At 49.2% G+C, this 21,047-nt stretch overlaps 1 protein-coding gene across 3 annotated transcripts in view; it reads left to right on the plus strand.

Annotated features, from left to right (window-relative positions):
• Nucleotides 1–3,505: 3,505 nt before the first annotated feature.
• The window catches only part of GATA4 (GATA binding protein 4), a 53,880-nt gene continuing 36,338 nt past the window's right edge, over nucleotides 3,506–21,047 (plus strand). For all 3 annotated transcript variants that reach the window (XM_060015265.1, XM_060015266.1, XM_060015267.1), the window contains exons 1-2: nucleotides 3,506–3,708; nucleotides 7,263–8,359. In XM_060015265.1, the coding sequence (XP_059871248.1) occupies nucleotides 7,744–8,359 (616 nt within the window). In that variant the 5' untranslated portion in view covers nucleotides 3,506–3,708; nucleotides 7,263–7,743. The remainder of the gene's footprint in view (nucleotides 3,709–7,262; nucleotides 8,360–21,047) is intronic.

Here is a 21,047-nt window from a genome sequence, read left to right on the forward strand (position 1 = left end):
GTCTGTCCCGGAGCCCTTAGGTACAAGCTCGCAGAGATGCGTCTACATGTCGGAGGAATTCGTTACACAGGACGAGGGGTGACTTTTCCAGTGCCCTCCCCGGTCCTGTCTCTCTGCGGGTTTCTTGCTCCCGATTAGAAGACTTTGGGGGCCTGCTGTTCTTTCAGGCGTCGTTGGTTTTCAGGGCTGGCGGCCGCCGAGGCTGATTTCCGCAGGGTGCCCGGCGGCCGCACCAGCCAGAACTGAGACTGTGGCCCCGGCGTTGCGCTCGGCTTAAAGCAAGCCCGCTTGGGTCCCGCCAGGGACTCCGGAGAACCCCGCCCGGGGAGACCGTCGCTGTTGTCGCTGTGAATCCCATCGTCCACTGTTTATTAACTTTTTTTCAGGGAACTAGAGTTCCGATTCCTCTGTACTCCATGTCCTGCCCTACAAATACGTCTCTAAGGTATGGACCGGCTCAAGTCCCAGAGGCCCTAATGGAGCAAAAATTTCCGGCAACTTAGTCTTGTGTCCTGGAGAGATTTTTTTTTTTAAATCGAATAGTACATCTTAGTAATTCTTATTTGTCTAAATTTCACGACTTGACTCTTCATTAGACCCAGGCCCTTAGTAAAAAAGAGGTCAAAGACTTTACAGTATTACATTTTCCTTGTAGATTATGGGAAAGAAAAGTGGAAAGAGGGCATGAATGGGGTTGGGCCATATCCCAGGCCAGCCCAGAGACATCTCCTTAAAAATAGCCAGGAGTCCGAACCTCAGAGCACACCACACGCACACACACCCCCAACTCCATTCCCAGCGGCCTCCTGAGCGAGGGAGAAGCCTGGGAACTTAGCGGCAGCCGATAAACCTCCTCCAGCCGGCGGGCCAGCGAGGCCTTGAAATGCTCTCCGCTCCTGGCAACGGCGCGGCGGCCGCGGCTGCTCCCGCCTCGCCCAAGGGAGGGAGGGGGTGAGCGAAAGAAGGAGGGAGGGGGTGAGCGAAGGAAGGAGGGAGGGAGCGAAGGAAAACGAAACACCCTAAAAGAGCGGGCCGCTCGCCAGCCACTCTCGGGACCGTCCTTGAGCTGAGCCCTCTGGGGAGAAAGTTGGGGCGCTGGGCCCAAAGGGAGGGGAAAACGCAGAACACAGACACAAAATTCTCGGTTCCAGGCATCTTCCTAGAAGCAAGGAATTTTTGACGGACTCCCAGGCTTCAGCCCACCAGGAGAGCGCGGACAGGGCTGGGGGGCTGGGGTGTGTCGGTGGTATTGTAAAGGAGCTCTGTCGCAGGGCTGGCCAGGAGCGCCCCCCTGGTGCATCTGGGGTTCCTCGAAAGGAAGCTCTTAGAAAGAGCAGTCTCTTCCATCAGGGGTCTCACAACAGCCACACAGAGCAGGGCCTGCTATTGCCCCCACCACTGTACGGGAGGCTGTGGGGGGGGGCGCTGGTCACCCAGCTACTGCGACCCTCAGCACACGCGCTGTGGCGCCGCGGCCGACCCGGCACTACGAAGGTAGCAGCCCGCGTGGGAGCGGCCCGCGTCCTTGGCTTTGGGGAGGACGCTCAGATGGCCGCTCCGCCAGATGCTAAGTCCCAAGGCCCAGTCTCCAGGTTCAGACCCTTTCGCCCTCTGGGGGTCGCGCGCGGGAGGCAGCTCTGAGACATGGGGCATCGCTGGAGCCACAAATTCCCAGGGAGAAGAGAGATGCCGGCGCGGCTTCCTGCTCCTCCGAGCTCAGCCTTGCAACTCCTCAGAAAGCCCTCGTAGGCCCCTGGCGCAGGCCTTTGGCTTCGTGGCTCTCTCGCTCACCCCAGGGGGAAGGAGGACCCGTTTCAAAGAGCACAGGGGTCGCGTGCCCTTCTCGGCTGCATCAGAAAGTGCGCCGGTCGGAGTGTCCCCGCGAAACCGCCTTTACCCAGGTCCAGCTTCCGGGATCCCCAGGACCACCTCCCTCTTAAGTTCCCAGGCCTGGGATCTGCAGCCCCAAATTCTGCAAGGCGCTGGCGAGGAGCTGGAGGAAGCTGGAGAAGGGACCCCTAGCACGCCACCCTCAGCTTCCCGGGCGCGAAGGGGCCCAGGCGCGCAGCGGCCCAGGGAGCGGCGTCGGTGAGTCCAGCGGGCGCTCAGCCCTTCCGCCGCTCTGCCGGGCGCCTCAGTTTTCTCTCTTCGGCCTGAGCCCCTCTGGACCTCCGCACCTTCAGCTCGGGGAAGAGAATTCCCCGCGCAGCCGCGCTCAGTCCTTCCTCCGGGATTTTCCTGAGAATCCCCACGAGTTGGCCACGATCCCTTTGGGGGGTTTCCTTCCAATCAGCCCCGCGTCCTAGCCTCGGCCTCAGCGCCCGGATTGCCCTCGCGCAGGCCGGGAATCCACGACCGATTACAGACTGCGGAAGCGGGTCTCGCCCGTACCCTTACTTCGGAGGCGCACAGGTTTCTTTCAGGGTGGTATCCCCGGCCCCCTCCCGACCCCTCCAATCTGGTATGAGAAACCTGCGCAAGGGAGAGAAACGCGACCTTATGGGGGATGGGGGGGAAGTTTAACCGAAAGCTTGAGAGCCACCGGCCGGCTGTTATCTGGAGCTGAAGGCTGCGGTAATCGATGGGTTATTTTTACGCGGTAATAGGGCCCTGTGATTGCTCTATTAACCTTTAGACCTGTCTGAGGGACTCTCCGGCTCGCAGCCTCGCTGAGCTGGGGCCTCTAGGCACTGACGCCGACTCCAAACTCAGGCCTGCCACCCTCCCCGCCCCCGCTCTAGGCAGGGGGGCTGAGGCCGCTGGAAGAGTCCTCTCGGCGGAGAAACTCCGCTGGACTGCCGAGCTCCCCAAGTCCCTAAGTCCCTTGGACTGGAGCTGCGGCGCCGCAGGCAGCAGAGAAAACGCAAAGATCTGAAGGGAGGAGGCCGCGGGGGCTGGGAAGCTTCGCCCTGAAAGCGTGCACTTTTATCTGCATGAACATAAAACTGAGCGCAGGAGCCTGGCCGACTCCCCGGGCTACTGCGAAGGTGAAAGGGAGGCTTAGGTGTCCGCGCTTTGATTGAGGGGGGCAATCTCAAGTTTGGTGTCTCTTCCTCCTCCCCAGAATCTGGGGCTAGGAGAATCCCACTACCCACTATCACCCGGAGCCCTGCAACCAGCCGGGCACCCCCGGTGACCCAGGGCCCCACACCCGAGCCGGGGTCGCGCCCAAGAGGTCACCTTCCCCGTTATCAGCCCCGCCCCTCGCCCCCCGCGTCCGGGGCCGCGGCTGGAACCGGACCACCAGGAAGCGTGGGGAGGAGGGAGGAGGTGGAAGGCAGGGGAGGAGGTGGGAGAGAGACGACTCGTTAATAAAGCTGACCCTGGGCAAAACCGCAAACCGAATCGACCTCAGGCAGGGCGGTGGGTGAAGCCCGCGCGCCCCGGCGGTCGCACTTCGGCGTCTTCCGAGGAGATCCCTGCGCCTGGACTTTGCCTGCTAGGGGAGTTTTATGAACAGCTCCGCAGCTAGGCGCCCAGCGGAGGTGCAGACCGCCGCGGCGCACCCCCGCCCCCTGTCCTTGCACGTGACTCCCGCGGGCCAGTCAGCGCCGGCGAGCGGGAGCGCAGGGACGAGGGGATCCGCGCCGCGAGCTGGGGGACTCCGAGGCGGCCGGCAGGGAGGCTGCGAGAGCTCCGCCACCGCCGAAGCTCCCGCGGCGCCCAGGGAAGCGCGCGCCGGCCTCCAGGAAGCTCGAGCCGCTGCAGGTACGGCTTCTCCCGCGCCTCTCCTTGCTCTTTCCCGTCTCCTCCGCGCTTGTTTGCTTGGGAGTAGAGAGGTAACCAGCGGATGGAAGGGAGACGTTGGTCATCCCCCTCTCCCTAACCTTGCCCAAAGCCGGCTCTGCTTTGGCTTAGCAGCTTCTTCAAAGCAGAGTAAGATTTGGGGGGAAAGCGGACAGGGATACTCGAAGTGCTTCTGGATTCTTTTTGTGTGAACTTGAACGTGTTTAATCTCCGCCCCCGCGTGCAGATTTCCCAGACCTTGTTTGCATCTCGCAGGCCTGGGCCTGGGTGGCGATGGTGGCCGCGAGAAATCCCCCTGACCGACTACCCTGCACAGGCTGCACGGTGGCTCGAACACGGAGGGAGTCAGACGGAGGAGTGTCGCCCGTGGGTGACAGAGAGGCGGTGGGAGGCGGCGCAACTGGGCCTCGGGCCCCGGGGAGGCGCTCCGAAGTCGGGAATACTGCTGAGCGCCCGCACTTTTCATGCCTCCCCGTCTTCCTATCTGGGGTCCAGGAGACTAAACCCACACTGCTTCTGGGTGGGATTGGCTGAGGGCGGGAACCCGGCGGAGAGCAGTGATGTCCCTCAGCTGGCCATGGCTAGCTACCCCGGTCCACGAAATTATGTCTCTTGGCTTTGGGCTGGGGGCGGGGGTCACCCAGGGGAGAGGAGGATGCCCAGGTGGTAGACTGCCGCCAGGTTGAAAGAATGAGGGGCCTTGCGATTGGGGGAACAGGGTGGTGAGAATCCCAGGGCCGGTGGGAGTCGCGGCCAGCGCTGCCGGGAAGGTTGGGAAAGCGCCTCGGGGAAGGATTTCCTGTGTTTCTCAGAAAAGGAACTGCAGCCAAGAGCAGGTTTCAGGCTTTTAAAGAGAGAAAGGTTTTATTGGGGTGACGGGGTGATACTCCCTCCTCCACTTCTGGATCTCCACGTCCCTCGCAGCGACCAGGTCCGTTATTGCCGGCTTGGCTGTGCGCGTTCGGGTGTGACAGTTTTCTGCGCAGCAGGCCGAGGGCGAAGGCGCCAGCTGAACCGAAGCAGCAGGAGCGACCTGTAAATGCACGGGAACGTTAGGACGCTCTCGATCCTCTCCGCTCTCAGAAGTAGATCAGAAGAGGGCTCTGAGCTCACTCAGCAAAAGGAAGAAAGCTTTCCTGTCTGGCTTGTGAATTTTGGGTGAACTGGGATGGGTGATGAGCAGGATACGGAAAACTGGGGCATAAGCCCGGATCCCCACAGCAAGGCCAGACCTCTTCTGCCATTCTCAGGAGCTCGTTCCGCTCCCTCCCGGGATGGCCTGCGAGGAGGGTCAATTGCAGAAACAAGCAAGAGTCTTTTAAAGGGAGTAGTTCATTTCTTGTCTTAACAGAAAGGTATAGAGGGGTATTTTTTCCCCCTCTATTTTTCAGTAATCCAACTCTGAGGTAATGTATCAGCCATTTAAAAAGGCAGAGAATGTAATAAAGACAGATGTTAGATTTATGGCGTTTTCAGCGTTTCCATTTTAAAACTTAAGTTAGCATCTGTATGTATATTGGAAGTTGGATTACAAAATTATAAATCTTCCTTTCTGCAGCTATCTGAGAAAAGAAACTTATGACATTTGTTTTAGAACTGCAGGAGTATTCCAGAAAATACAATGAAATAGGTCAACTATTTGATTTTTAAATCAAATACCGAATATTTTATTAAGGTAAACCTATGTATTTACTTACTGAAGCCCAGAGATTCCTATAGGTATTAATTTTTTGCCTTCATTTTCAAAGGGGAAAGTTGGTGATCTCAGGTCAAATTTTTAAATATCCATCCTCTAACTAAACTTCTTATTGGAAGGAAATGTTCCCAAAACCAATAACTTATTGTATAGTTTTGAAAGCAAATAATAAACCACTTAGGAGTTAACATATGACTGTATAATACTGTGCTATAACATTATTATTATTAGTGATGTTGCAAAAGCGGTTAAAAGCATTATATAGTATGTATTAGACATTCCTTTTCCAGAATTTTTTTACAAGAATAAAGATGACCATTTATTATAGTACATAATACGTCTGAAGCATTTTCTCATGATACATTGTAGTAAAAGTAATAGTCAATTGTATAGAATTTTCTTTGTGCCTGTTATAAAAGTTTTATAAGGCCCTATTATAAGTGCTCTCCATATATTAATTTATAATCCTCGCAATGACCATACAAGATAGTTACCTTTAATATTTGAATTTTTGCAAATGAGGAAACTGAGACACAGAAAGGTTAAGTAAGTGTGTCTACAGTCATTCATTCAGTAAGTGGCAGAGCCTGGATTTAGTACATAGTTCAGTTAATATATCTGTAAGTCTACTACTGCAATTAAAAAAAAAACGTTAAGGGTAGCTGCCTCTCCTAAGGAGAAAAGTGGGCATGGACTGGACAGCCTTAAACCCTTGGAGTTGTACAGATCCTGTCCCCTACCCCCTTTAATTGTACTTTGATCTTAAAGGAGTTTCAAAACTTTTCGATGCTTCAGTCCCCTCTTTTGTAAAATGAGGAGAGACACTTTTACTTAGTGGAATTGTGGAGAAAATGACCTGGAGCTAAGCAGGTGCTTCAGAACGCGTAGTGCTTAGTTTTATCAGAAAAATTGCCTGGTGAAATAAAAACACAGGATACGAGGATATAATCAAGTCCTACAAACTGTTCTTTCCCCCAAGCAGTCTCATTGGTGTTCTGATTCCATATGTGGGTGGATCAGTGATTCCATATGAAAAACCCGTTCGATGAATTGGAATGGTTCAGTGAGTACTGTAGTTCTGTAAAGTGACTTTGTACATTCCTCTTACTTTTCTTAATATCCAGTCTGCAAAATCTCCAAAATAAAACTATTTGCGAGAAACGTGTATCTTGTCTGATTTGATGTCCACGTGATATAGCGTATGGATAAGAGGTTCCACAAACTTTTTCACCGAGATTTAGCAGACACTGTGCTCACTTATAAATATTTAGACTCTGCCTCTAGTTAAAAAAAAAAAAAAAGATTGCAAACAAAAATTTCTTAGGCTGCTGGTTTTTATAAAGTTTGTCCTTGTCTTCCATGGGCAATCTAAAGTTCTTTCATGGCCAGGATCAGTTGGGGATAGGTGGGGGGACAGAGGAGATGGGGCGAGATTTCTTAGGTTTAGGTTCTGTGCGGAAACCGGAAACCCTTGGACTTTTAAAATACTGTGACAAGAATATGCTAGAAATAGGGTAAAATTAAAGTCCTTCTTGACAAGCAATACAAAAAAAAATGAGCGTGATCATAACCAGTAATTTCATGTCCAATAACTGGGAAGTCCCGGGTCTCTAAATCGCCCCTCCCCGAGGCTTCCCTCAGGCAGCCGGACCCCACGGCCTCTGCAGAATAGCTTCCCGCGGAGCCGGGTGGCCTCCGAAGCTGGGCCCCCGAGAGTGGCGATTTTGTTTGCAGGGCGGGAGAAGCAACCAAGTTTAGGGGAAATGGGCTCTGGAATCTCTGGATGAACTTATTTCCCTCTTTGTCATTCCCTCTTTAGACGCGGCTGCATCTCGGAGGAAAGGAGCCAGCCCGGCCCTCGGCCTTGGAGCCAGCCTCCCGCACCCTGCACCGCAGGCCGGGGTGTCCTGAAGACGGCGGTGCCGCGCAGCGACAGGCCAGGCCGCGTGCCCCCGGCTGGAGCCCCGTGCCCGCGCCCGGGCGCTACCCCGCGTCTTCGCGACCTCTAGTCCCTGCAGTGGATTCGGCCTCTCCTCCACCACCTCCGGGAACAACCGCAAATTCAGTTTGGGATTTTCCTGAGTAAACCAGAGCCTATTGTCTTTGGCTCAATGCTGGATTTAATACGCATATATTTTTGAAGGATTCGTGGTTTTTTTTTTAACCTTTGATTTTTGATCTTCATTTTTGTGACAGCCCCTGACTTGTACATTATTCGTCTTTTTATTTTTGTATTATTATTTTCTCTCCCCGCACTGCTTCTTGTCCTGAGGACTCGGACGCTGCGAGCGCGCGGGGCGATGTACCAGAGCCTGGCCATGGCCGCCAACCACGGCCCCCCTCCGGGCCCCTACGAGGCGGGCGGCCCGGGCGCCTTCATGCACGGCGCAGGCGCCGCGTCCTCGCCGGTCTACGTGCCCACGCCGCGGGTGCCCTCCTCCGTGCTCGGCCTGTCCTACCTCCAGGGCGGAGGCGGGGGCACCGTGTCCGGGGCCGCCTCGGGCGGCAGCTCAGGGGCCGCGCCGTCGGGCGCAGGGCCCGGGACCCAGCAGGGCAGCCCGGGCTGGAGCCAGGCGGGAGCCGAGGGAGCCGCCTACACCCCGCCGCCAGTGTCGCCGCGCTTCTCCTTCCCGGGCACCACCGGGTCCCTGGCCGCTGCCGCCGCCGCCGCTGCGGCCCGGGAAGCCGCGGCCTACAGCAGTGGCGGCGGGGCGGCGGGCGCCGGCCTGGCGGGCCGCGAGCAGTACGGGCGAGCCGGCTTCGCGGGCTCCTACTCCAGCCCCTACCCCGCCTACATGGCCGACGTGGGCGCGTCCTGGGCCGCGGCCGCCGCGGCCTCCGCCGGTCCCTTCGACAGCCCGGTTCTGCACAGCCTGCCCGGCCGGGCCAACCCTGCAACCCGACACCCCAATCTCGGTGAGTGCTGAGCGCGCGTCCCCGGGCGGTCCGGGGCCGGAACAGAGGTAGTCCTGAGCCTTGTTTGGGACATTTAATTTTTCACAGGTATGCGGGGGCGGGGGCAGGGGATAGAGGGGATACGTGAGTTTTTCCAAGGAAAGCAAACTGGGAGACAGAACCTGGCGGCCGGGGCGGGCGGTAGCGGCGGTGAAGGTCACAGCCCCACGGAACCCAGATTCTGTTTAGTGAGGGCGGGCCTGCCCTCTAGATCCTTTTCTGAAAGGGAGAGACGACTGCAGGGTGGCCCCGGGCGTCGGGTGTGTCTGGGTCTACGTGCGCCCGGGCAGCGCCCGTCTGTAGGTGACTGCGGAGGCCGCCGGGCGACCCGGCTGCACAGTGCTGGGAGCACCGGGTTTCTGCTCCCGCCTCCTCTCGGCCGTTGCTCAGCGTCCTCCGCAGGGAACTGATTACATGGCTTGGGCCCAACATCTTCTGGGCCATTTGGCGGGCCAGTTGGAGGATCCCTCGGGGTGGCAGAAGATTTTGCTGTCGGGGAGTTCACACCGGGAACAGATGAGGGACCCTAACAATGGAGATGGGTTGAACTGGGATCAGTGCCAGGTGGGTGCCTCGGGGCCAGAGCGTGCTGTGACCATGTGCTGGTCGGCGGGGCATAGGTGCCCAGGGCTGCGTTGGAAGCGCACTCCAGGTCGGTGTCCGGGAACGCGGGAAGCCCAGAGGTGCATCTTTATAATGCCCGACTGAAGTGGAGACTTTGCCGCAGGTCCAAGTGTTCAGCCTCGTCCGGTCCCGAGGGCTGGGGTTAGAAATTACAATCGTAATGGGCACAATTTTAATAGCTTCTTTGAATGTCAGACTTGGGAAGGACATCAAACGTGTGCCCCTTGCTCCCATTTACAGATGAACAAAATGAAGTCCGAGGAAGGGCTTCGGCGCTTCAGGCTGAGAGAGAAAGGAAGTGGCAACGCTAGTTCAAAATGCAAATGACCCCTGGTCCTGTGGAATTTCAGGCAGGGACGGGATCGGGCTTGGATGGAGGCTACTCTTGTAGGGGAGGGGAAGCCCAGACTTGAGCAACAAAGTTAACATTTATTGACTACCTACTAAGTGCTAAATCCTTTCGCATTTGTTCTCACTTTGAAGAGTAAAGTCTGTTCCTCCCAGGTTTCCAGTCTTGGGCTGGCTCCGAGAAGGGTCCAGGCTTTGAAGAGCTTTTAATTTATCCTCAGACCCTGGGTGGCCTGGGGAAGATCCCCAGGGGTGTCCGCCCAAATACACATCTCAGGTAAACTGATAACCGTGGATGTGGCGCCGGGGCTTGGAGCTGTGGCTCCCAGTTTCCCCCTCCCCGTCACGGGGGAGCCAGACGCCACCCCCAGAGAGGAGGGCCCGCCCCTCCCCAGGCTCCGGAGACCCTCGGGAGGACCTTGAGAGATAGCTCGGCAGCATCTCCATACAATGGCAGCTCGAGGTGAGCATGCTGGGCGTGGGCCCCTCAGGCCCCACGTTCTTAGAACCCTCTTGAGTTCTCTCTAGAGCTCCCTCTAGAACTCCTATTTTAAAATAGGGAGGAATGGTCCACACAGTTTCACTTCTTCGAACTTGGGGGAGGGGTGGGGAGGTTGCTTCCTAACCCTTGTGATCCTGGACTGAGAATTTGGTGCTTGGTTAGGGCAAAAAGAGAAGTCTGACATCCAAAGATGGGGGGGGATTCTTTGTGGTCATGAGAGTTACAGCCACAACAATGTAAGAAAAAAATAATACGGTGTGAGGAGTGCACACAGTGAGTATTTAGATTCTCAAATGTAACCCATACCAGGCCGGAGGGTGTTGGAGTAAGTAGTGTTTCCCACACTCCAGTGTCAACAGATGGCAAGCCGACCTTTAAGGAGGGGCCCCTTGCTGACAAGTGTGGCCTGTCTTCCTGGCACGCAGTGCTCTGTCCCACTACTTCAGGAAGTCCCACCTGAAGACAGTCCTGGGGTCTGGCCAAGCAGTGGGATTTTCTCTTCTGTACACAGCCAGGTGTTTTAAGTGGTCAAGTGGTGAATGGTTCCACGTTACCTGTGTGAGGGGACAGGAGGCACGTTGAGTTTGTTGGCATTCAGATCTCCAGCATGTTCTGCGGGTGGTACTTGCATAAAAGCCAGTTAAAAGCAGCATATGTACATGTGCTTTTTATATGTTCCTCCTATCACATGGACCCTCCTGTTAATGCCTGGTAGCTTTATCGAGGACCATCACTGACATGTTAACTGATGCTGAGTGATCGAAGGATGATGACAAGTGATTACTGAGTCCGTGGTGTTTATTGAGAGCTTGCTGTGGGGAGTTGCCACTGGGTCCTAAGATGGCAGTACAGGGTGTGGTATGACAAAGGCAAACCTAGATTCAATTTCGGGTGCCCCTGTGATCTCGGGCAAGGTACTTACCTCTCTCAGTCTCCTCTCTTTTCCTGTATAATGGGATGGTTGTAACTACTTTTACTGTTGTTTTAAATTAGAAAAATAAGGTAACGTTTGTGAAGTTCTTGGCTTGGGCACATAAATGATGGCTATTTGAGTAAATAGTCACTATCATGGCAGAGTGACCAATTTTTCTGATTTTCTCAAGACTGAGGGCTTTTTAGGATTGGGGATTTTTAGTGCTAAACCTAGGACAGGCCCCCAACAAACGGAGATAATTGGTCCCCCTAAACAGGCATGAAGACAGGTGAGTGACCCAGCAATGGGCTATGGCCATGAGCTGAGAGCAGAGGAGAGAAGACAGAGGTGTACCTCCCTCTGTCTAGGAATCTGGAAGTCTTCACCTGAGTGGTGCTGTCTGCAGTTGGTGCTGAAGGGTAAATAGAAGTTTGTCAGGAAAAGTACCTGCAATTTGGAAAGGAAAAAAAAAAAAGAAAGAAAGAAAATGCATGCCCTCATTTACTGTCACACTGTCTGGTACCATGAAATAATAGAACCCAGCTTGGCTTTGTTTAAATGATGTATTTATCACCATAGGTGAAACCACACAGATTAACTCATTCTTCACACAGAAACTGTTTTTAATTTCAAAGAGGAGAAAAAAGAGACCACCTTCATTTCTCTATGAAGTATTAATCGTTAGTATTAACAATAGTTCATATCTTGCCAGAGTTCTTTTGTTGGTTATTGGAATAAGGCAAAAAGCAAAGTAATAAAAGCAAACAGGGGCCTCTGTAGAGCTCTGGACTTAGGGTGGAAGGAATGACTCTGCCTTGACTGCCACGTATATAAACTTTAATTCATTCCAAGTTCAATATGAGCCCTGACACAACCATTGAATTCATGAATTAGGCTGCACTGATGGAATTATGTGACCTTACTGAGACCAGGTACAGAGTCTCACCCATGTGTAAGTGCCTGGCACACGCTGGGCACTGAGCAAATATTTCAGTGGAGATGCAGGAGGGAGTTGCTGCAGTCCTCTGCCCAGGTCAAACCACACACCACGGCTGCTGAAGAGACCCACCGGAGGGCTCTGGGGAGGCGTGAGCCAGATGGGAGAGGGTTCCTGAAGCCTTGGGAAACCACTGGAGCAGTTTCCGTTGGAGAAGTCCCAGGGTGGTTAAGAGAGGGAGAGAGTGTCTCTGTATAAATATCTAAAAGGCAAAAGTCTATGTCCTTTTAACTTTGTGTTGCTCTAGGTGAGCAGACATTAGTTTTGAGAAGAACACTTTTGCACACAGGATTGTAGCTGTTGAAATGGAATGGCTATGTCTTATTCATGCACCCCTGGGCACTGAAAGTGCTTAAGGAGACACCGTGTGGCCATCTGCCAGTGGAGCTGTGCTGGGGACTCTTGCATTTCAAGGGCTCGGGTCTGCCTTGGTGTGCCTGTGAGTTAGCTGTGGCGGGATGATATAGCTGTCTCCTTTTAGAGATCCCGATCACGGTTGTTGACGTAGGCATATCCATTTGTCAGAATTCATGGATGTATACTATTAAAATAGGAGTGTTTTATTGTGTGTACATTACACCACAATAACGTTGATTTTTGTACCAATTAATGCTTGTAAATACTTAAGGCTGAAAAGGAAACTGGAAATTATATGAGACTATGCCTTAAAGAAAATAGCATTGTGGTAGATGTTACTGGAAAAGCTACGAAAATATAGTTTATGATGGAATAACAATTCTTTTGTGTAATAGAAGAACAAGCAGTTATAATTTCAAAGGAGTGCAACAGTTTTGAATCATTTTAAGGGTTGATTAAAAAAAAAAAAAACACAAAGAAATGCATGTATATCACTCAGTGTTAGCCAAATGGTTTCTTTGAAAGCTTTGTCTCATTCACGGTGTTCTAAGAGTTTGTTTATGGTATAGGTTGGTGGAAGACTCTGAAGTGTTTTCTGGATCTTTTGGGGACTGCTTATCAATTAAGCCACTTGCTTTCAGAGCCAGTGCATTTATGTAGGGAACTTTGTGAGATCAACTCGTCGTAGGTATCTTGTTTGGCTAGAGAATCATTCGTCAGTCTTTGAGAAACCAAAGTTGTTTAACTTCCGTTACCACCCTGAGCAGGTCAGTCAGAGCTAGGGCTGGTCTGTGGTGTTGCCCTGAGAACCATTTAAATGGGGAAGGTGTGTGTGTGGCTGGGGAGGGGGGCGTAGCCAGGGATATGTCACTGCTTCTAGTGAGATCTGTCACCTGCCCAGAGGTGTCCCATTGAAAGGTCAAGCCACATTTGTTAGGTACTTTCTAAGCGCTCAGGTGAAATGATGCACAGGAGACAGCTTTAGATAACATTTTCTTCAGTATCCCTCCCTATTTTTTTTTTTTTTTTTTTTTTTACTTAAACGAGCTAAGAAAACAAACATACTCCGGGGTGTGGGGAAACAGGAACTCTGATACCTGTGGATGGGAGTGTAAATTGGTACAACCTTTATGGAGAGTCCTTTGTGATATCTGACAAATTACAGAGCTGATACCCTTGACCTAGAAATCTAACTTCTAGGAATTTATTCTACAAATATAGAATATATTCTATGGGCACATGTTAGTTGCAGCACTGTTGTGTCGTTGGAACTAATTACTCCAACGAAAATTGTAAGTAATCTATATCCGCATTATTAGGGGAGTGTTTGTGTTCACATGGTACATACAAACAATATGATATCTTGCCAGCATAAAAAATTAGGAAGTTCATTATGTAATGGTATGGTATCCTCTTCAAGACATTTATAAGTGCAGGATGTGTGTGTAGCACTGTATTTGTGTAAAAAAAGAGAAGAAAAGATTATATGCATTTGGAAATATTTAATTTCTCTCTGGAAATATTCACAAGGAACCTGTAGCATTGATTGCCCGTCGGGAATAACTGGAGAGGTGAGGGGAAAGGGTGAGAAAAGGACTTTCACCGTCTGTGCCTTGGAACTTTTTGAATTTTTCACCACCTTAACCAGTTTTCATTGTCCTTTCTGTGCTTCTTTATTAATCCATTAAATAACAAGAAAATACATTTAAAATACAGGGAGGTTAAAGTTAAGATTTACCTTGTTTTGTTTTTACTGCCTTAACAATTCTTAAGTGTACAGTTCAGTAGTGTTAAGTTGTTGTTTACATTCTTGTGAAACAGATTTTCAGAATTTTTTTGTCTTGCAAAACTGAAAGTCTATACCCATTAAACAACACTCCGAACTTCACCCTCCCCCAGCCCTTAGTAACTGCCGTTCTGTCTCTATGAATCTGACTACTTTATTATTTTTTTAAATAAATTTATTTATTCATTTATTTTTGGCTGCGTTGGGTCTTCGTTGCTGCGCGTGGGCTTTTCTCTAGTTGTGGTGAGCGGGGGATACTCTTCATTGCGGTGAGCGGGCTTCTCATTGCGGTGGCTTCTCTTGTAGCGGAGCACGGGCTCTAGGCGCGCGGGCTTCAGTAGTTGTGGTGCGTGGACTCAGTAGTTGTGGCTCACGGGCTCTAGAGTGCAGGCTCAGTAGTTGTGGCGCACGGGCTTAGTTGCTCTGCGGCATGTGGGATCTTCCCAGACCAGGGCTCGAGCCTGTGTCCCCTGCACTGGCAGGTGGATTCTCAACCGCTGCACCACCAGGGAAGCCCAATCTGACTACTTCAGATCTGTCTCTATGAATGTGACTACTTTAGATCCCTCATGTAAGTGGAAATCGTACGGCACTCATCTCTTTGTGACTGCCTAATTTCACTTAGCATAATGTCCTCCAGGTTCATCCATGCTGTAGCCTGTGATATGACTTCTTCCTTTTTAATGCTGAATAATGTTCCATTGTATGTGTGTACTACATTTTGTTTATTCATCCGTCATGGACACTTGAGTTGTTTCCTCCTCTTGACTTGTGAATAGTGCTGCTGTGGACGTGGGTGTACAAATGGAACCTTTTTAATTTTGAGCCATGTGACTATATTACCAATTAAAAAAACATTAGACCAATTAAATTTTTAAAAAGACATAATATTCATGAATTAACTTCCTGAAAGTCTCCCGCCTTTTTAAAAAAAAATAGAGTTCTATATTTAGAGTTTATGGGTGTACAGGAAGAGTACTTTAAAACATAAATTGTTATTTACTGAATTCGGCTTTTGATTTTTGCTTATCCAACAGGAGATTCCTTTACCTAGGGGTCAAAAAACCCTTATCCTACTCTCAGTAATGCCTTCTGGGAGCAGATCTCCGTCCACAGTTGTCAGATGTCGCCCCCCTCCCCGAACCCAACCCCACTGACGTGACTTCCTAAGATCCCCTCGTGGGCGCATACGCTGGTGACCTTTCCTGGTGTGGGTACTTCTCCCTCAGGTTATTTTGGGGCCAGAATGGAAAACCACTAACCTAGGACAGTGATGGGATTGTGTTAGAAAACCACATTACCTTCTCCCGAGGCAAGGTAAGTCTTTTAGCCAATTCTTTTCAACCTGTCGTTTTAAGACCTTTGAGTTGTACTGAATGTAGAGCTGCAAATGTTGCTGCTTCTGTTTGCATAAGAAAGAGGAAGGACCGCAGGTTTTCCCATTGCCTTGCTGTAGAAGTGGGCAATTCTTGCAGGTCCAGGGATGCTGCTGTTTTAAGATCTTGAAGGGGCCTTTTTGACATCGGAAAGTATTTGTCTGCTGGTGACTTCTTTGACCTCCAGTCCTGCATAAGGTGCAGTTGATAAGGCTCTCTCATGGCTTGGGAATGAGTATCACTCTGTTATATTGACCTTCTATGGCCCACGACATGGTCTCATGTAACACACTCCAGGGAGGATTATTTAAACGTTTTATTGGCTACTATAGAGCTACTCTTTTGTCTCCTTCTCAAGAAAGTAAGGGAAAATAATATGAGTGGGGTTATACTAGGAATAACCTCTGACCTGTTTTAATTTATACAAAATAAGTTTACAAGTTTGGGTACATTCATGTTTGGAAACCAGCTAACAACTTTCAACTTTTTAGGGACAGGAACCTATATCTTGTACCATATATGCATATATATATATATATATATATACACACACACACACACACACACACACACACATATACATATATCTATGTATATATATACATAGATATATGTATTGTGTACTGTGCATATATGCAAGTAAGTTGGATCCTTTCTCGAGGGTCAATGAGGAAGTTGTCAGGTAACAGGAACTTTTAAGTCCTTCTTGAGAATTAGATATTGTGATCTCCATCTTGCAGAAGAGGAAGCTGATGGTCAGAATGATTAATCTGCCCCAATTCCTGCTGGTAGTAAACAGCCCTGGCTTAGAACCCAGGTAAGTCCCACTTCTAGGACCATGCTTTTTCCCTGTTTGCCACACTTTGCATTTGCCAAGCTTAAGGGCGCTCCACTCTTCAGATCCAGAAGGTACGTGGTGTTTGAAGGACTCAAGTAAACTTCAGGAGTTTCTGTTACTCTGCTCACTACCTGCTCCCTCTCCCCAGTGTAGTTTTTCTTCTCTGTTTTCCTGTTTCCCACCAATGTCTCTCCATCTCATTCTGATACTGCAGAACTTGCAATGCCAGGAATCCCTGCCTCACACAAGCTTCCTTTCAGCATCCTGATTTGGGTGTGCGGAGAATTAACGAGAGATTGCCCAGAATTCAGACCCTCCAAACTAGAAGATTCTTCTTACTCTGGGGGGGACTGTTGGCTGCATAAGAAGAGCAAAGCCGTCTGGCTCTCTCAAAAGTCCCTTTTCTTAAGGAAACGAGAACCGTCTTCTCCGTATTCCCTTTTCTCCGAAGGTCGGAGCTGAGAAAGGAGGAGAAGAATCACAGTGATTATATTTTTTAATGAAGATGAGAATAGGGGCATGGATCAAGACAGTGGATAAAACCCCAGGCTGGAAGAGCCCATGGAATTGGTCTGAGCTGATCACAGAAGCCATGAGTGGAAGCTTTCTCGTTTCTGGCAGGGGGCCTAGGGTTTTATCTATTGCTACTCTGTAATCAGAACTGAGCCAGGATATTTAAGCCTCTTATCTGAATGAAGGGAATTTGGTTTTCTGGGCTTCAGTACTTTGCAGGAGCCCCCCAAATTGCCTTCATGTCTTTAAATATATATATATATAATTTTTTTTTTTTTGCCAAAGGAGGAATATAATCCAGACAGGTAAGCCATGCCATGTGGTTCACCCTCTGCAAATGGAATGAACATGAGGATGTCTTTCACTCTGTGTTGAATCATCATAGATGAACTTTATTTTGGAGGATGAGACATCAAGGAGTTACCACCAGAATATGGTGGGAAATTTTGAGGATTATTAAGCCGCAGGCTTTGGGATTCGTCAGTCACAGATTCAGTTTTGCTGCTTAAAATGGAATTAAATCCTTAAAGTATTTTTTTAATCTTCCTTTTTTTCTTCCTAGTTTAAGTCTCCATTTCTACTTCTAGAAATCCAGTCAAACTTTATCAGCTCCATTCAGTATTGATCGATAGCAACTGGTGAGCAGGTTAATTATAATCGCAGAATAAACGCTGGAGTCTCAAAGTTCACCACTTTTGCAATGTTTCCAAACCCCTCCGGGACCATGCCAAGAGACTCTCATTGACACATTCAGAGCAGGTGTGGGAGTTTGAACCCAGGCAGACAATCGGATCTGATTCAAGACAACTCTTCTTATCTGCAGCTTTTCCTATCTTATGATGTCTGTCATTTCAGATAAAAAAAAGTTCAGTCAACTGAGCTGGGAAATGGCAAGTTACATTTTCTTCTGATAAAAGTTTTCTAGTTGCTGTTTTATCAGATTGGGTTGAAATTGTATGTGTTTCTGTCAAGGTCTGCAATGACCTTTTCAGATATTTTATCAGGTATTAGGTGGGGAAACCTTTTTTTTTTTTTTCTCTTTCTTTCTTTGACCTAGCAGAGAATGACCTGACTTCCAGGATCATAAATCAAACCAGGCAAAGAGAGGCAATAATACAGGTTACCCATCAAAATTGAGTAGGCGGGGGAAAACAAACAACAAATAAAACCTTTCGCTAGCATATAGAGAGAACTTAACTTGACCCGTGGTTCTCACAGTGTACACTTAATAGGAAAATACTGCTTATTTGAAAAAAGAGAATGTTTTCCATGTCAAAGATGGCTTCAGAAAAACAAACAGTTTTTTTTTTCAAATAGTATCAGTAAAACTTAATTATTTTTCTTTTATTAAACTCAGGTATATTTACTATGGAGAAATGAAAAACTCATATAAACCAACGCACGGAATTTGTAATCTTACCATCCAAAGATAACCACTGTTAGACATTAATCCTTGACTTCTTAGTTACCATACTTATACAGGCATGTGTATATCTATATATTTAAACAGTCATAAAAGTTACTGTTTAGTTATTTCAGCACTGAAGAAAGTTTTCATAAGATTGGTGACCCAGACAGGCTCCTAAAGACTGGTCTCTTAAATAGAGCAAAACTGGGAAATTGACCGACAGAACTGCCAATAATAAATAGCCAATCAGATGGGAGCGTTGTGTGTAAAAGCATAGCTTTTCAATCTTACAGTATGTTATGTTTAGCCATGTTAAGGCTACAGCATATTTATAAGTTTTAAGTGGTTGCCCCCTTGAAGTGAGGTGACCAGCTGCAGGATGTGTTGATTTCTGAGGCTCTGCTTTGTTGAGAAATGTGAGCAAGTAGCTTTCAACCCACTTTTTAGAAGGGGAGGTCAGTGAGGTGAAGGTGTATCAGTCCAGCACCAAGATCCTGTCCCCTGCTCTAATCTTCCTGCTGTGTGACTTTGGACAACTTATGAAGCCCCTCTGAGCTTGAGTATCTGCACTGGTAAGGTTAAGAAATCAGGCCAGGCACAGAAATAGTGAGAAGGGGTATTTAAAATCCAGGGTCTGGGAATTCCCTGGCGGTCCAGTGTTTAGGACTCCACGCTTTCACTGCCGTGGGCCCAGGTTCAATCCCTGGTCGGGGAACTAAGATTCCTTAAGGCCCACAGTGGAAGGAAGGAAAGAAAGAAAGAAAGAGAGAGAGAGAGAGAGGGAGGGAGGGAGGGAGGGAGGAAGGAAGGAAGGAAGGAAGGAAGGAAGGAAGGAGGAAAGGAAGGAAGGAGAGAAGGAAGGAAGGAAGGAGAAAGAAAATCAAATCAATCCAGGGTCTGATGGCAGTGCCCATTACGATAGTTCATGCTGGCTGTTACAGCAAAGCTACAATAGTAACATGTCACCTTCCTGAGCTTACCTGGCATCCACTTGCCTTCATGCAGTCTGTGTAGAGCAGGTTTCCATGGCTACCTGCCTCATTTTAAGCAATAGTATCTGTGAAATTTCAAGTTTGATGGGCTAATTTTATTTTTTCTTATAAAATACTTAACTACTAAAATGTAAAAACAACGGTGGGAAACCATGGGTTAAGTGACCTCAGAGTTGGTCTCAGTTTGTGGTTCCTTTGGTTTTGTTTTTCTGTTATTAACTAAACCCATTCAGTGCCTAAGGTCCCCGCCGGCCGTGGAGATCCACAGAGGGTAGAGCTCTTTTACAAACACCAGTACCAGACACATCATTTGCCTCATCAGCCAACCAGCCAACAAATATTTTTTTCCTGCTTCCTGTGAGCTGAGCACTCGTTAGGCTTTGGAGATCGAAAACGAACAAGGTGGTCTCTGCATCCCAGGAGCCTACAGTCTGGCAGGGGAGGTAAAAAAATTGTGAGAGTCTGAGTATATGGAGGGCTATAGAGGGGTAAATCTGGGTTCCACGCGAGTCCAGGATGCCAAACCGACAGATACCAGGCTTCCTGGAGGAGTGGACTCCTATAGGGAGTCTGAAACGATGATTAGGAGTTTGCTGCATGGGAGGAAGGACATGGTAAGCTGAGGACATCTCTTGAGTTGGCTCTTCTGCAGTGTCGGGGGGTGGGGTGAGGGGGCCATGCAGCAGGCAGAGGCATCTGGAGAGTTCGGACTTGGCCTGGGGAAGAGAAGACTTAGACAGTGGAGGGGCAGGATTCAAGTAGCATTTTGGATATGTCATTTTGGTTATAGTGTAGAAAGGCTAAAAATAGTGGCTCTTGTTTGTTTTGCTTTTGCCTCGCTCCTGCAAGGTGATGACCGCCTTCCCTCTGCATTTCTGCACCCGTTCCCACTTAGAGAAAGATGTCTGATGGAAAGGAAGAGGCACGCTGTGAAGATGCTGTGGAGGAGCTGTGTGTCTGTGGGTGCTCTAGCAGTAGGGCACAGTGAGGCTGGGCGGCTTGTGTCCAGGCTGAGGTAGAAGAAGGGGCAGAAATCCAGGCTGATTCTGGTTCCCAAACCAGATCCCTGCCCTGGAAAGGATGGGGCCGTGGCTGATCTGACCTCAGAGGTGGGGTCCCACCCTCTTCTTCTCAGTGATTCTGCCTGTAAAGGTGAGGTGTAAAGGGCCAGGAGTGGCCTGAATAGGAATACAGATAATTACAGGGGAGAATACTGTTTATGCAGGTGTGCAAAGCCAGATGCCACAGCACCTCCCTCCCAGGAGGGTTAGAGGTGAAGATTAAGACTTTAAGTTCAATTCCTGCCTTTTAAACAAGTTTTTAAGAATATGTTAAATTTCAATCATATGCAAAAGTAGAGAGTGTCTACTCATCCCCCAGCTTCAACAAATGTCAACTCTCGGCCAGCTGTATTTCATCTGTATCCGCCCCCCCCCCCCACATTCCCCTACACTAGGATATTTTGAAGGAAGTTCCAGACAACTTATCATTTTATCTCTAAATACTTGTCTGTATCTCTAAAAGATATAAGGACACTTTAAAAAAAAATACAGGACCAGTATCACTCTGATACAGTTAACCACCACTCCTTAATATCATTAAATATCCAATCGGTGTTCAAATTTCCCATTTGTCTAATTTTCTTTAACAATTTGTTCAAATTGGGATCTAAATAAGGTCCATACGTTGCCTCTGTTTATGTCTCTTAAGTTTCTTTTAACCTATAGTTCCCCTTTTACTCTCTCTTCTTTTTCCTGCAATATGTTTGCTAAAGAAACTAGGCTTTTCCTGTAGGTTTCCCACAGCCTGGATTTTGTTGATTGCATTTCCCTCATTTAACATGTTCCTCTGTCCCCTGTTTTTCGTGTAAATCTGTGATTGGAAAAATAGGCTAGGTAATGTTCGGCAGCCATGGACAGTCATTACCTAGATCTGTTATTTCATCAGGGGTTGCAAACGGTCACATTCTAACGCTCTCACTCCTTCATTTATTAG

The sequence above is a fragment of the Delphinus delphis genome, chromosome 6, assembly GCF_949987515.2.
Source record: "Delphinus delphis chromosome 6, mDelDel1.2, whole genome shotgun sequence".
NCBI lineage: Eukaryota > Metazoa > Chordata > Mammalia > Artiodactyla > Delphinidae > Delphinus > Delphinus delphis.